This window comes from Ylistrum balloti, unplaced genomic scaffold (assembly GCF_031769215.1).
Source record: "Ylistrum balloti isolate Yb309-2 unplaced genomic scaffold, AGI_CSIRO_Ybal_v1 Utg370010, whole genome shotgun sequence".
Lineage (NCBI taxonomy): Eukaryota > Metazoa > Mollusca > Bivalvia > Pectinida > Pectinidae > Ylistrum > Ylistrum balloti.
Window position 1 is genome coordinate 2,699,474 of NW_026782083.1, and position 12,457 is coordinate 2,711,930.

The 12,457-nt window shown below is 33.8% G+C and overlaps 1 protein-coding gene across 1 annotated transcript; it reads left to right on the forward strand.

The window, feature by feature from the left end:
- Window positions 1-5,173: 5,173 nt before the first annotated feature.
- On the forward strand, window positions 5,174-9,622 carry LOC132548424 (sulfotransferase 1C2-like). The gene is made up of 6 exons (XM_060212288.1): window positions 5,174-5,192; window positions 5,532-5,687; window positions 6,439-6,777; window positions 7,611-7,714; window positions 8,549-8,726; window positions 9,487-9,622. Exons 1-6 carry the CDS (start codon window positions 5,174-5,176, stop codon window positions 9,597-9,599), a joined length of 909 nt encoding a protein of 302 aa, XP_060068271.1. The 3' UTR covers window positions 9,600-9,622.
- The last annotated feature ends 2,835 nt before the right edge of the window (window positions 9,623-12,457 follow it).

Genomic DNA, 12,457 nt, shown 5'->3' on the forward strand with positions numbered 1-12,457 from the left:
TATAGAGTAGCAACATAATGAAGTTACAAAATGGTATATATAAGTTATAAAAATTGTAAAATATATCCTTTACATACTTTGTTTAGATGTCAACAATAACTGAACTGTTTAATCCATTATATGTAAAAAAGAATCATGTCTATGCATTTATCGGACTATTAACGAGCATTGATCAGTTGTTGCGAAAACGCAATTACCCATTTCTACCTGATGCCATGGGTTACGTCCCTTTATCACTTATCGAGTCGTACGCACGAGAGCACACAGGTAGGATGGGACTCTCTTATCAAGGATCGGATTAGACGGGATCAACAACATCTACCGTTAACTATATATCAAAATAACCCATTACACTAAGGAAAGAAGGACAATGATTAGAAGTTTATTTTTAAAAATATTTTTCTCTACTGTGGCAATGCTTCTATCCAATACAAATAGATAGTACAGAGGAAATTTCTAACTCATTGAACTCATACATTTCATTTCTCATTAAGATTTATGACGCCAACATAAAGTCAACTTTGTCAGGACAAATCAGAAACGTATAATAGAGGGATTTGAGACTGTGTTTTTCTTCTTTTCCTGGTTGTTTCAAATTCTTGAAAATGCATGTTTATATCTATTTAGATATCTGATTAGGATGATTTTCACGAAACGAGCTAATTATGAGGCATAAATTGATATTTTCTGTACACTGATTGTACGCTGGAATATGTTGAATTAAAATACTGCTCACATTAACAATACTCATGGTTTTGCTTTTAAGATGAGATAACAAACCACAAACCAAAATAGAATATGAATCAAAATCAAGTATAGTCACCGTATCACTACATACATACAAACATTTATTGCGATCAAAACTATACTCATAGATACATTAAAACTACACAGAACATATCATTACACATAGATAATATGTACCAATTTAATCTAAACCAAACATGTTGCTAATAATTTAAATATTAAAAAATCATTAAGTACGAGTAAATCAGAATTACAGAATTACATACCAAACCCATGTTTGTACGTCCCAGTCCTTGAGTAACGACATTTTATATGAGAGAGACTACAGTGCTAAGCCCGTGACAATAACGGCTGGCTGTCCTATACGCCGAGTTACACTTAATGTGTCGATACACAATCCAGTTAAGTATTAAAGAAATAATAGATAACATTATAACGTATTCATGGAAGGGTGCCAATCTGACCCTTCCGGTGGCTAACACCTATAAGTTTGATTTTTATTATTATGAATATATTGAGTGAAGTTATCGTAACGTTACAAAGAGTAACACAGTGACTAGAAAACGTGCCAGAAAGCCACTGATTTAGTCCATGACAATACATACTTCATCAACAACATGCTTTACCTGGGTAGTTTTTTATGATTCTTGTTACGTTTTCACGATGAGAAGAACAGAAGTAAATACCCAGTTATATTGATAGACATCAAGTATATCGAAGTTAATTTTGGCAGCAAATTTCAAACATTTTTCTATCCTCTGTTGAAGCCATGCGAATTCATGTACTGTCCCAGTTTTATACCACTACCACAGACAACAGATTGTTTCTGTTAAATACTGTCTCATTTTTATACCACTACCACAGACAACAGGGTGTTTCTGTTAAATACTGTCTCATTTTTATACCACTACCACAGACAACAGGGTGTTTCTGTTAAATACTGTGCCAGTTTTATACCACTACCACAGACAACAGGGTGTTTCTGTTAAATACTGTCCCAGTTTTATACCACTACCACAGACACGGGGTGTTTCTGTTAAATACTGTCCCAGTTTTATACCACTACCACAGACAACAGGGTGTTTCTGTTAAATACTGTCCCAGTTTTATACCACTACCACAGACAACAGATTGTTTCTGTTAAATACTGTCTCATTTTTATACCACTACCACAGACAACAGGGTGTTTCTGTTAAATACTGTGCCAGTTTTATACCACTACCACAGACAACAGGGTGTTTCTGTTAAATACTGTGCCAGTTTTATACCACTACCACAGACAACAGGGTGTTTCTGTTAAATACTGTCCCAGTTTTATACCACTACCACAGACAACAGGTTGTTTCTGTTAAATACTGTGCCAGTTTTATACCACTACCACAGACAACAGGGTGTTTCTGTTAAATACTGTCCCATTTTTATACCACTACCACAGACAACAGGGTGTTTCTGTTAAATACTGTCTCATTTTTATACCACTACCACAGACAACAGGGTGTTTCTGTTAAATAGATAGCTAAGGAACACGTAGTTGATAAATCCACTGAAAAATACATAAATAAGAGTACGTAATTTAAGAAAAAAACAGGAAGTTGTAACGGTTTGCACTACCTTAATTTTATATGACAAATGCATAAAATGTTGAACATCAAAATTAAACACTTAAATGTACGGAACCAGGGAAGGGACGTCAAAAACAAAATGTTAATCCAAATACAAACTTTTCACCTACAAACAAACGCTGCGACAACTGATGACCTCAGAACTAGTCCTCTGTCAGCTTTTTCTTGTTCTACCTTTACTTGTAGCTAAAATGAAAGTGAAATTGAAGTCTTTGTGACTAGTTTTGGTAAGCTTCTACATAGATTCGGTCTCGTAAAAGAGGCACAGTTTATTTCCAATAGTCTGTTGATCGCCAAACCCGACGAAGATATTGTCAACCAAAGTTCCATCATCTAAACAATTTCTTATTTCACAAAATAAACTTCAGTAAAGGTTACAAGCACAAATTACACATAGGTCACAAACATAAATTACACCTAGGTCACAAGCATACATTACACCTTAAACGTCATCACAACTTTATAATTAATAAGTAAGTTTACCTGTTCCAAAAATACTCACTCACTTTACCATATCGTTGCAAATTTAACCATACTACAACACATAAGTTAACGTTTGTTTGTAGGGATCGCCCAATCATTGACAAATCGGGAACTATCGATCTCTAATAATATAAATAATAATATTCAGCTCAACCAAGGGAATATTGATACCTCGGAGGTCAGTCAACGAAACATAATATGTTAGAAATAGAGAGAAACGTTCTCATGTCAAACACGTGATCACTTATATGTTTAGGTAAAAGTTATTTTAATGAACGTGTTATATACCATGCAATTAGTTTTATTTACAACATTATATATCATTACATATCTTTGTATGTGTTTTATAACGTAAGCATTCTAAAATAATCATTAACGGTATTGGTATAACAATACTGTTTATTGATAGCTTGGTTATTGACAGTTTGACAACTTCTACAATATAATGTACTAATTAGTGGTGGATCATGGTGTCAATTATGCACAACTGATACTGTTATTAATATTTGTGGTCTACATACAATGCAGATGAATTAAACAGTGATAGTTGCGATGATGCAAGTTAACTATACTTTTACTTAAAATTTACGTTTGAAGTTTACTACTTTACTGGATGTTTACAATGTATGTTAACTATTTTTACTAATAGCTTACAATGTCAATTAACTAAACTTATTGATAGTTTTCCAAGGTAAATTAACTATACTTTTTATTGACAACTAACATTGCTATGTTACTCTACTGTTTGTGGACTATATAGTATGTCCGTGTGTTATATAGTGGCGTTCTACAATCACAGTTATATATACCCTGTTAACATGTTACAATGTAACTACGTTTATCAATGACCATCTATAATGTTAGATACTGACATTTTCTAATATTTATTATTATTTATTATCAACCCATAATATTACTAATACAGCTCATCGAGAAAAACAAGGACCATTCACTACATCTTGAAATACATATAAACGTAATGTGACACCAATATACATCTTACCGGCGAGATAAAAACATTACGTAATGTTATTACACATGCGCATCAGATATAGTAGAAAGTTAAAACACGCTGTAAATAGGGCAAACTTTAACGCCGCTTCCACGACAGTTCACAGCAAAAGGAGGTAAGTTTAGCGGTTTAGTGATCACACTATAAAAGTGCTAGCTGGATCACACTCTAAAATGTGTAATTCCACCATGATTAATGCAAGGGAGTTTGATGTTTCCAAAACAACTACACAATACTAAAGATGGACAATTAAACTGCAGTTATAACATATCGACTGTAGGGTTACGGTAAAGTTTGATATCAGGAGTTATCTCTCTTGTATTGGAGATAACGAGCATTCTTGTTTCCATCGATCTCATCAGTCAGGAGACTATACAGTATGATCTTTATCTATATTAAAATTGAAATATGATGCAATCTACATATTGCTTCTGATCATTTATTTAATTATATGAGTATATATCAACGGTCCTGCTCAACACGGACCAAATGATTATTCATCTTCTAGGCTATAATAGCTGTCACAAGGCCAATAGACAATCAATTACACTTTGTAAAATATATCTGACTAGCAGACATACACTGGATGGTTAGAGTGGACGGTCAATCCATTCTTAAAATGACCTTAAAACACGCTTACAAGTACACTTTTCTCTATTCCTGATGTTAGTTGCTTTTTACAATGTTGAATAACCGTGCAATGTCTCTAATTGTTTTAGTTCAATTTCTATCGTACGAAGGTTACAAATGACACATGCATCTACAACAGCAGGTGTCTATTTAGAAAGTCCATATAACCTCGTGACTTTATCGTCAGTCATCCTTCTTGATCAAATAATATTACATGGTGTTTACGTATTGTTATATGAACACAATGTTTCTCTAAAATATGTAACATATTTTGACGAGATCAATTGCACTTCTTATTTGTCAATATATATATAAGCATGTATTTGTACGTATTTGTCTGCAATCGATATTTTATATATTTTCTTGATATTTAATTGAAATATCTTTTTTTATTTAATTGATAAATAGATTAGATGGATCCTGCCATATTTTCAGAGTAGATACATTTCAGGGACATATGTTAAGGAACTCCCCTGGGTCCCACGGCATATTATGCTATACACTCCTAGATAGTAATGCAAGTCCTTTTTACAGTCAATTCAATTGCCCTATGCCAGAATATGTTATACACTGTTTTACAATAATATATATCTTATTTACAGACATGTCTGATACGTCTTGTCGTATGCCACAATATGCTATACACTGTTTTACAATAATATATATCTTATTTACAGACATGGCTGATATTGCCCTATGTAAGAATATGTAAATTGTTTTACAATAAAAGGTATCTTATTTACAGACATGTCTGATACGTCTTGTCCTATGCCAGAATATGTTATACAATGTTTTACAATAATATATATCTTATTTACAGACATGGCTGATCTTGCCCTATTCCAGAATATGTTCTACACTGTTTTACAATAATATATATCTTATTTACAGACATGGCTGATCTTGCCCTATGCCAGAATATGTTCTACGCTGTTTTACAATAATATATATCTTATTTACAGACATGTCTGCTACGTCTTGTCCTATGTCAGAATATGTTATACAATGTTTTACAATAATATATATCTTATTTACAGACATGACTGATGCGTCTTGTCCTATGCCAGAATATGATGGATATCTGTTGCCTAAGTTTGCACCACTGTTACCAAGTGCTGATACACAAATGACATCTATTCGGGAGTTCGAATCCAGAGATAATGATATTTTGATTTGCAGTTATCCAAAGACAGGTAATGAGATCGTGTATCTTTCTTGAAGAACCATTTGTTTATATGCTTTACCTGAATTAGTGTGTAGGATAATAGCGGTTTTCACCCTTATCTGTTCTTGGGTTCTGATCTACTCCCTGTTTGGTTCTGTTTCACTTTTTAGTAATAATACAAGTTTGTTCGCATTATAATTAATTCGAATATTTCCATGTGTTTGATATCATTATGAAATCATTTATTATCTAAAATTATGAAATTCCTATTGAATTTGGGATTGTTCATTTCCTTATATCGTTTCTGACGTTCATTTCGATCACCTTAGATTATCCTCAGTCACGTGGTCGGTTTAATCACTTATGACCTTCAGCATATGACCTTTAAAGATGGAACAGCTTAATTCAATATATGGCATCAATATATCTAATTCTAAATCTGTAAAGGTGCTGTTTCCTTCTTTGTCTTTTGTACAATCTCCTAACCTTATTGTATCCAAGTTTCACACTGTCGAGTTTGTTGCCTTTTCTTGTTGATTTTCATTGCATTTATTTTCAAACTACGGTACGAAACTTGTCAATAAAAAAGAAAGTTGTTCCTTGTCTAAAGAATAGTTCACAAAGGTTGTATATTTTAACTATTATAACAGAGAGATATATCACTTTAAATCAACTTCTGAAACTTAACAAAGAATATAGATGTGGTGTGGTAAACACCGTTATATTCCTCTCCAGTAAGATCTTACTACACACAAAGTTTTATGTGGTTTAATTGCCAGGTTCAAATTGGGTCTATGAAATCGTGTCGATGCTGCTACAAGGCCACTCAGCGTATATAAAGAATTTCAAAGCGGTCGGTATGTTGGAAGGCTTAGAACTAGGGTCCTTGGCTGACTGTGTGTCACCACGTGTATTAAGTTCTCACGTGCCGTTCCGCCATCTACCAGAACAACACTTGACCAAGGGATGTAAGATAGTTCACGTCCTCCGGAATCCTAAAGACACCATGGTCTCATCCTACAACCATTGTAAAAACGACCCACGTGCCAGTCACACTTCGGAAGACTTCCCGGGAACCTGGGACAACTTCCTCAAGGACCAGATGGAAAACAAGCATAGTAAGTTTATAATTATATAATTCATGTTAATTCTATTTAATACCAATACTCTCAATTAGCTTGTCCAACTTTTTATTCAAATACGAACATGGTTCACACATTCAGACACGCACAGCAAAAACTGCATCAGAAACATACAATGCATTACATTGTTAGATAGCAATTGTGCCACTCCGACGAGATGACACCAAGTCTTTAATGACTGCAGACAGTAGATTTGAATGTAGGATTAGTAGACAAAGATTGTGCCAGATTTAGCATTCAAGAAAGGTCCTCAAACATGAAAGAAATTGTATGATGTTCTCCCTCTATGTCTCCCTTTTTATCTATGATTCTTTCTATAATTGTCTGTCTGTCTGTCTGTTTCTCTCTCTCTCACCCCCCCCTCTCCCCCCCTCTCTCTCTCTCACATCCCCCCTCTCTCTCTGACATACAGAAAACAAGATACTGCTTGTACATACCCTAATAAGGTTTTTGGGAGGGTTCGGTTTGTAGAAGTGAAGTAAGTTGACTGGTCAGAGCTCGGATATATCGGTAAAGTTTAAAAAAGAAGAACACCGTGATACTTGTATTCTATATTAACTTTAGTCTAAAAAGAAATCCGGCGATCTCGAAACTTTCGTTACATTACATACGGCCCAATGTAGCCCCGGGTGGATGGTCGACTTGTCGGAATTGAGAGGGATGGATATTAAGAAGGTTTTTATTACTATAATATAGAGGACGCCATTCCGTACATCGCCATTTCGTTCGGTTTTCAAGAGGTTATCGGTTTTGAAAAGGTTCGGTTTAAGAATGTAATAATTTCCGTAAATGAACGCTTTACACTGTAGATATCTATGATGGTTTCTTCAAGTATGAGAAGGAGTGGGAGACAGCCAAACGTACCAAAGCGGTAACCAGTGTACATACACTGTTCTATGAAGATCTTCACAAGGTATTTGTAACAATTTTATCACTACTGTTTTTACCTTGTTAAGATGAATATCTATCCTCACAGAATATGAATATTCTAGTCTTTGTACCGTGGGACATTACATTCTATTATCCAGTAAAGCTTACCAAAGAATATTGGATGTTGCCTTTGTAGCCAAGGTCCATTAGTTCAAATTCTCCCTTTAAAGTGAAACATACAAAAAGGTAACACTTGTTACATTCCATCTCAATGTCAATCGCATGTTAATAATCCATAGCAAAAAATTGGTATTGGTATTCCTCTACACGACAGGTTTCCTGATAAGAATTGTGACGATGTCCAGCTTAGAATTTATAGCTACAGTCTTACTGCCTTTGTGATTAACAATTTCACTTTTCCTTAATCATGTAGAGCTTGATATCCAAGTCTCTTCGATTGTGGCAGATCATACTTTTCCTCAACCATCTTTCATATCATTCCGATACCAATTTTTGCTGATTCCGCCTATTGTAATGTACAAATTAATTATCATAACATACTTATTTGTCACGTATGATAATAATGTCTGATTAAAGTTTTACTGGTAGATATCCATATTATATCTATGTTTAAAAAAATATTTTCCATTACTTTCCTAAATGTCACTTCATGGCATTTATCTAGATTACGTTAAGGTTGTTATATCAGAATTATCGATCTTTAAAAAGATTTTATATCAATCGTGGCGCGTTTTTGGATTTTAAATCGTTTTGTTTCACATTTCGAAGATTTTTGGATTTTATTTGCTTATTTATTTTATGTCATAGTACTGGTAATTCACCTAATTTCGTATTCATTTTTAAGAATACTTTTTAGGATCCAGTGAGAGAAATAACACGATTGGCGAGGTACCTAGAGGTAGCTGCAGACAAGGGACTTGTTCAAGATGTAGCCGATAAATGCTCCTTTCAAAAGCTTCAAAACGCGGCAGTTACTATAAAAACCGGCGGAGCTAAGATTGTCGTGAATGGAAACAATTTACTGTTTAGAAAAGGTATACACTTGTTTCTAAAGAATGAGTCCCTTATGGCACCTATTAACAGAGACTTCTGACAAGAAAACAAAGATAGAAACCCAACACAAGGTAAATACCAAAGACTGCATTAAACATTGACGAGATGCTAAAGCAAACCGAAAAAAAATATTCCCGAAGTTTTAGCTGTCGGAGGACTGTATATACAGAAAATATTCGACTTCAAGCAGAAATGAACAATAAGCGTATATACTATATGTTAGGTACATGGATAACCAGTAGAGCTGGTAATGCAGTGAAGGTTATCAATTGCTTATTTTCGATCAGTATTAAATCCTTTTATAATCAACAGTCAGTGGTTTGACTACCACTCATCTGGTTCCACGTGGGGAAATGCATTGATAATACCTGTTTCAGAATACCTCGCTTAATATAATTATTAATTCACCTTTACCTTTTCTTTGTTCTTTTGACTGCTACTCGATCTTTTAGGACGCATTAGTTATAGCTTATATCGATCGCTCGATAGATCGACAGAGATCGAGAGAGAGAGAGAGTTAATTGATTTTTGAAAAGTAATTTTCACCAGGAAGTATGTATAGAAAAAGAGAATTGAAAATTTAATGAATTTGACTCTTTTGTTTTAACTTTGGTAACTCATTTGTAATGTGTCATTGCGTATGTTCATGGTCTTTGTACGAATGAGGTATACTTTGTAGTACCGTGTGTATCAATTTATTGGCTCACAGCAGTTGTTAACAGGTTTTCTATTTTCTAACAGGAATGGTCGGAGACTGGAAACATTGGTTTACGGTTAAACAGAATGAACAATTCAACGAACTTGTGGATAGAGAGCTGAAGGGATCAACTCTCAATTTTACCTACGAACAGTGACAGGAACAGTGACAGGAACAGTGACAGGCATTGGTATTGTGATGAGGATTGTCTGTATTACATTATGACATAAACGGATATATTTCTCATATTATTTTTCTGAATGTCAATGATGAGTGTTAAGTAAGATACTGTAATGTTTTTGTTAAACACATTCTGTTGCTACACAGTAAAACGTGAAACAATAATCTTTTCCAAACCTTATAAACATCTGAATATTGTAACATTATCTTCAAATCATGTTCCTGGTACTTATGAGAAAGCGGTTGGCGGTACTTAATAGGAAATTCACCAACTTTATAAGTGAGAAAGCGAACTAACCAAATCATGCTTCCGTGATCAACTCGTTAACAAATTCACGTAGGCAAGGAATTGCTATCAAAGATTTTCATCTGTTCAATGATGATTTCAGGATGAATATGAATATATCTATGAACGATAAAATATCATTCCTAATGTAACTGCTACAGTTGTATAGACTGACTATGTGTGTTGATATCTGATGTTAGGTATAAATACGTGTACTATACCGTGTATTTGATAATAATGTATTTAAATGTGCCGTTTAGTTACATGTTCCTTTGTAGGTGGTAGACACTTGTGTTTGACTTTTTCAGAAACAAAAAATAAATATCAATGTCTAAACAGAATCGTGATCAAAGCTCAAATTCATTTCATCTACAGGAAAATATGAACGAAAGAAAAAATCTACACGAAGACTCCTAAAAAGGACATAGATAAGGTGTTTTGGGAGATTTTGCGTGTTCTGCTTTATCGACGTCACCCGCCATGTAAATTGTGGTCATTCAAAGCAATGTCACGTTCTCAAATGAGACTGCGATCAACAACAACACAGCCAACAGATATCATAACAAGCATCAATCACATCCAACTTCATATCGCTTAAGGAAATAGAATATTTCCCAATTAAATCATTTTGACGACGGTAAATCTTCCCCATCATTTCACTCAACCTATATCTCTGGAAACCTGGTGTTTCAGTATGGGGGTAGTGCACCGCCCAATTCAGATTTTGACATTTCTTGAGATACTTTTGATGAAAGTGTATAATGCATTTTAATTCATGATTTTGCGTTTCTGTATCTAACTCCACATTTGTATTTTAAGACACTAAACACTTTTTTTTATATATAAGCTATAATATTTTGGAAACAAAGCGGATACTAAATGCTGTATTACACAATAGATTAACCCGACGATGAAAGGTAATGTATATAGGTATAGGTAAATATGTTTATAGGCATGCAGTTCATTTCGTGAGTTTGCTTTTCAGTAACTAAATTTGTATATAGATATACGATATGTTTATGTGTATAATAGATTAAAGTTTGGGAAGAGTGAATGATGACGCATAATTTGCAATACTGAATTATTCATGCGAGTGCTTGTCATTTTTTTTCATTATTATGTGACAATGAAATTAAAAAGATGATGCCATCACCATGGTTTTAGTTGAACGTATTGAATGATATTGATGACACGTTTTAGGAATGACCAGTAGATGATTTTACACCAATAGTGTTAAATTCATGTCATCAAACGTAAAAATATGGCCCTGAGAGCAATTGACAAGAATGACACAATTTCTGTTTGTGGGTAAGAAAAATTGAGCGGAAAAAAGGGGAATTAATTTTTGACAGTGTGTGCACTTCATGAAGACAAAGAGGTGTATACAGTTTTGTATAATTTTAATGAGAGGTGGAATTTGACATATTTTGTGATTTTATCTGTTAATTTGTAACGAGGCTCCTAACAAGAGAAAACCTCTATTTATAGCTTTCCTATATACTGAGTATACCTGGTAAATAACTTTTACACCAAAATCTAACCAATCAGAGCTGTGTACTGACAGCTTAACTGGAAGTACGATAACTCGACCGTTAATGTTATATATTGACATTAAAACAATTAGCAGTTAATAGTTATCAGTAGATAATTGATGGAATTATTGATTACGACTGATGACTTATTTGGCACATGTACTTCGATGAGCTTTAACGTTTCTTAACATTGTAATAAGATGTGCAATTGAAAACTATACACTATTTATTTATATTGCTGACTTATGACTTATTTATGACTTTGGTGACCTATATGCATGTATTAATATTGATATACTAAGAGTTGACAAGCAAGAGACGATTAACTGACCTCAGGTCTCTGTATTACTTTATCAAGAGACGATTAACTGACCTCAGGTTTCTGTATTACTTTATCAAGGGACGATTAACTGACCTCAGTTTTCTGTATTACTTTATCAAGAGACGATTAACTGACCTCAGTTTTCTGTATTACTTTATCAAGAGACGATTAACTGACCTAAGGTTTCTGTATTACTTTATCTTGGAACATATTGCAGTAATTCATTCAGTTGATTAAAGAAAATTTCTTTAACATATTCAATGGGTATCACTTTAGATGTAAACAAATGTACTCAATATATCGGTTAGGTGAGTATTTAGGCCTAAAAGTACGGAAGCGTATTCCGGCCACGTTGTGTTTTATTTTAGTTAATAATCTGAAAATCTGAATTAGTAATCCGAAATTGCGTTGCAATTTCAAAATTTCGGGTTAATATCTCAAAATTTCGGATTACTTACTCGAAATTTCGAGTTGCTATCTAGAAATTTCGAGATAAAATAAAACACAACGTGGCCGGAATACGCTTCCTTATAAAAGCCTTTTGCTATATACTTATTTATTAATATATTCAATAGTTTATTCGGGCGTGCATACACATTGCTATGACCATTCGGAATGGCAACAAGTATGTAGGTACAAAAAGGACATCCTCTTCCTACACATTTCTCAGACGTATTATCACCGTTAATACCGCA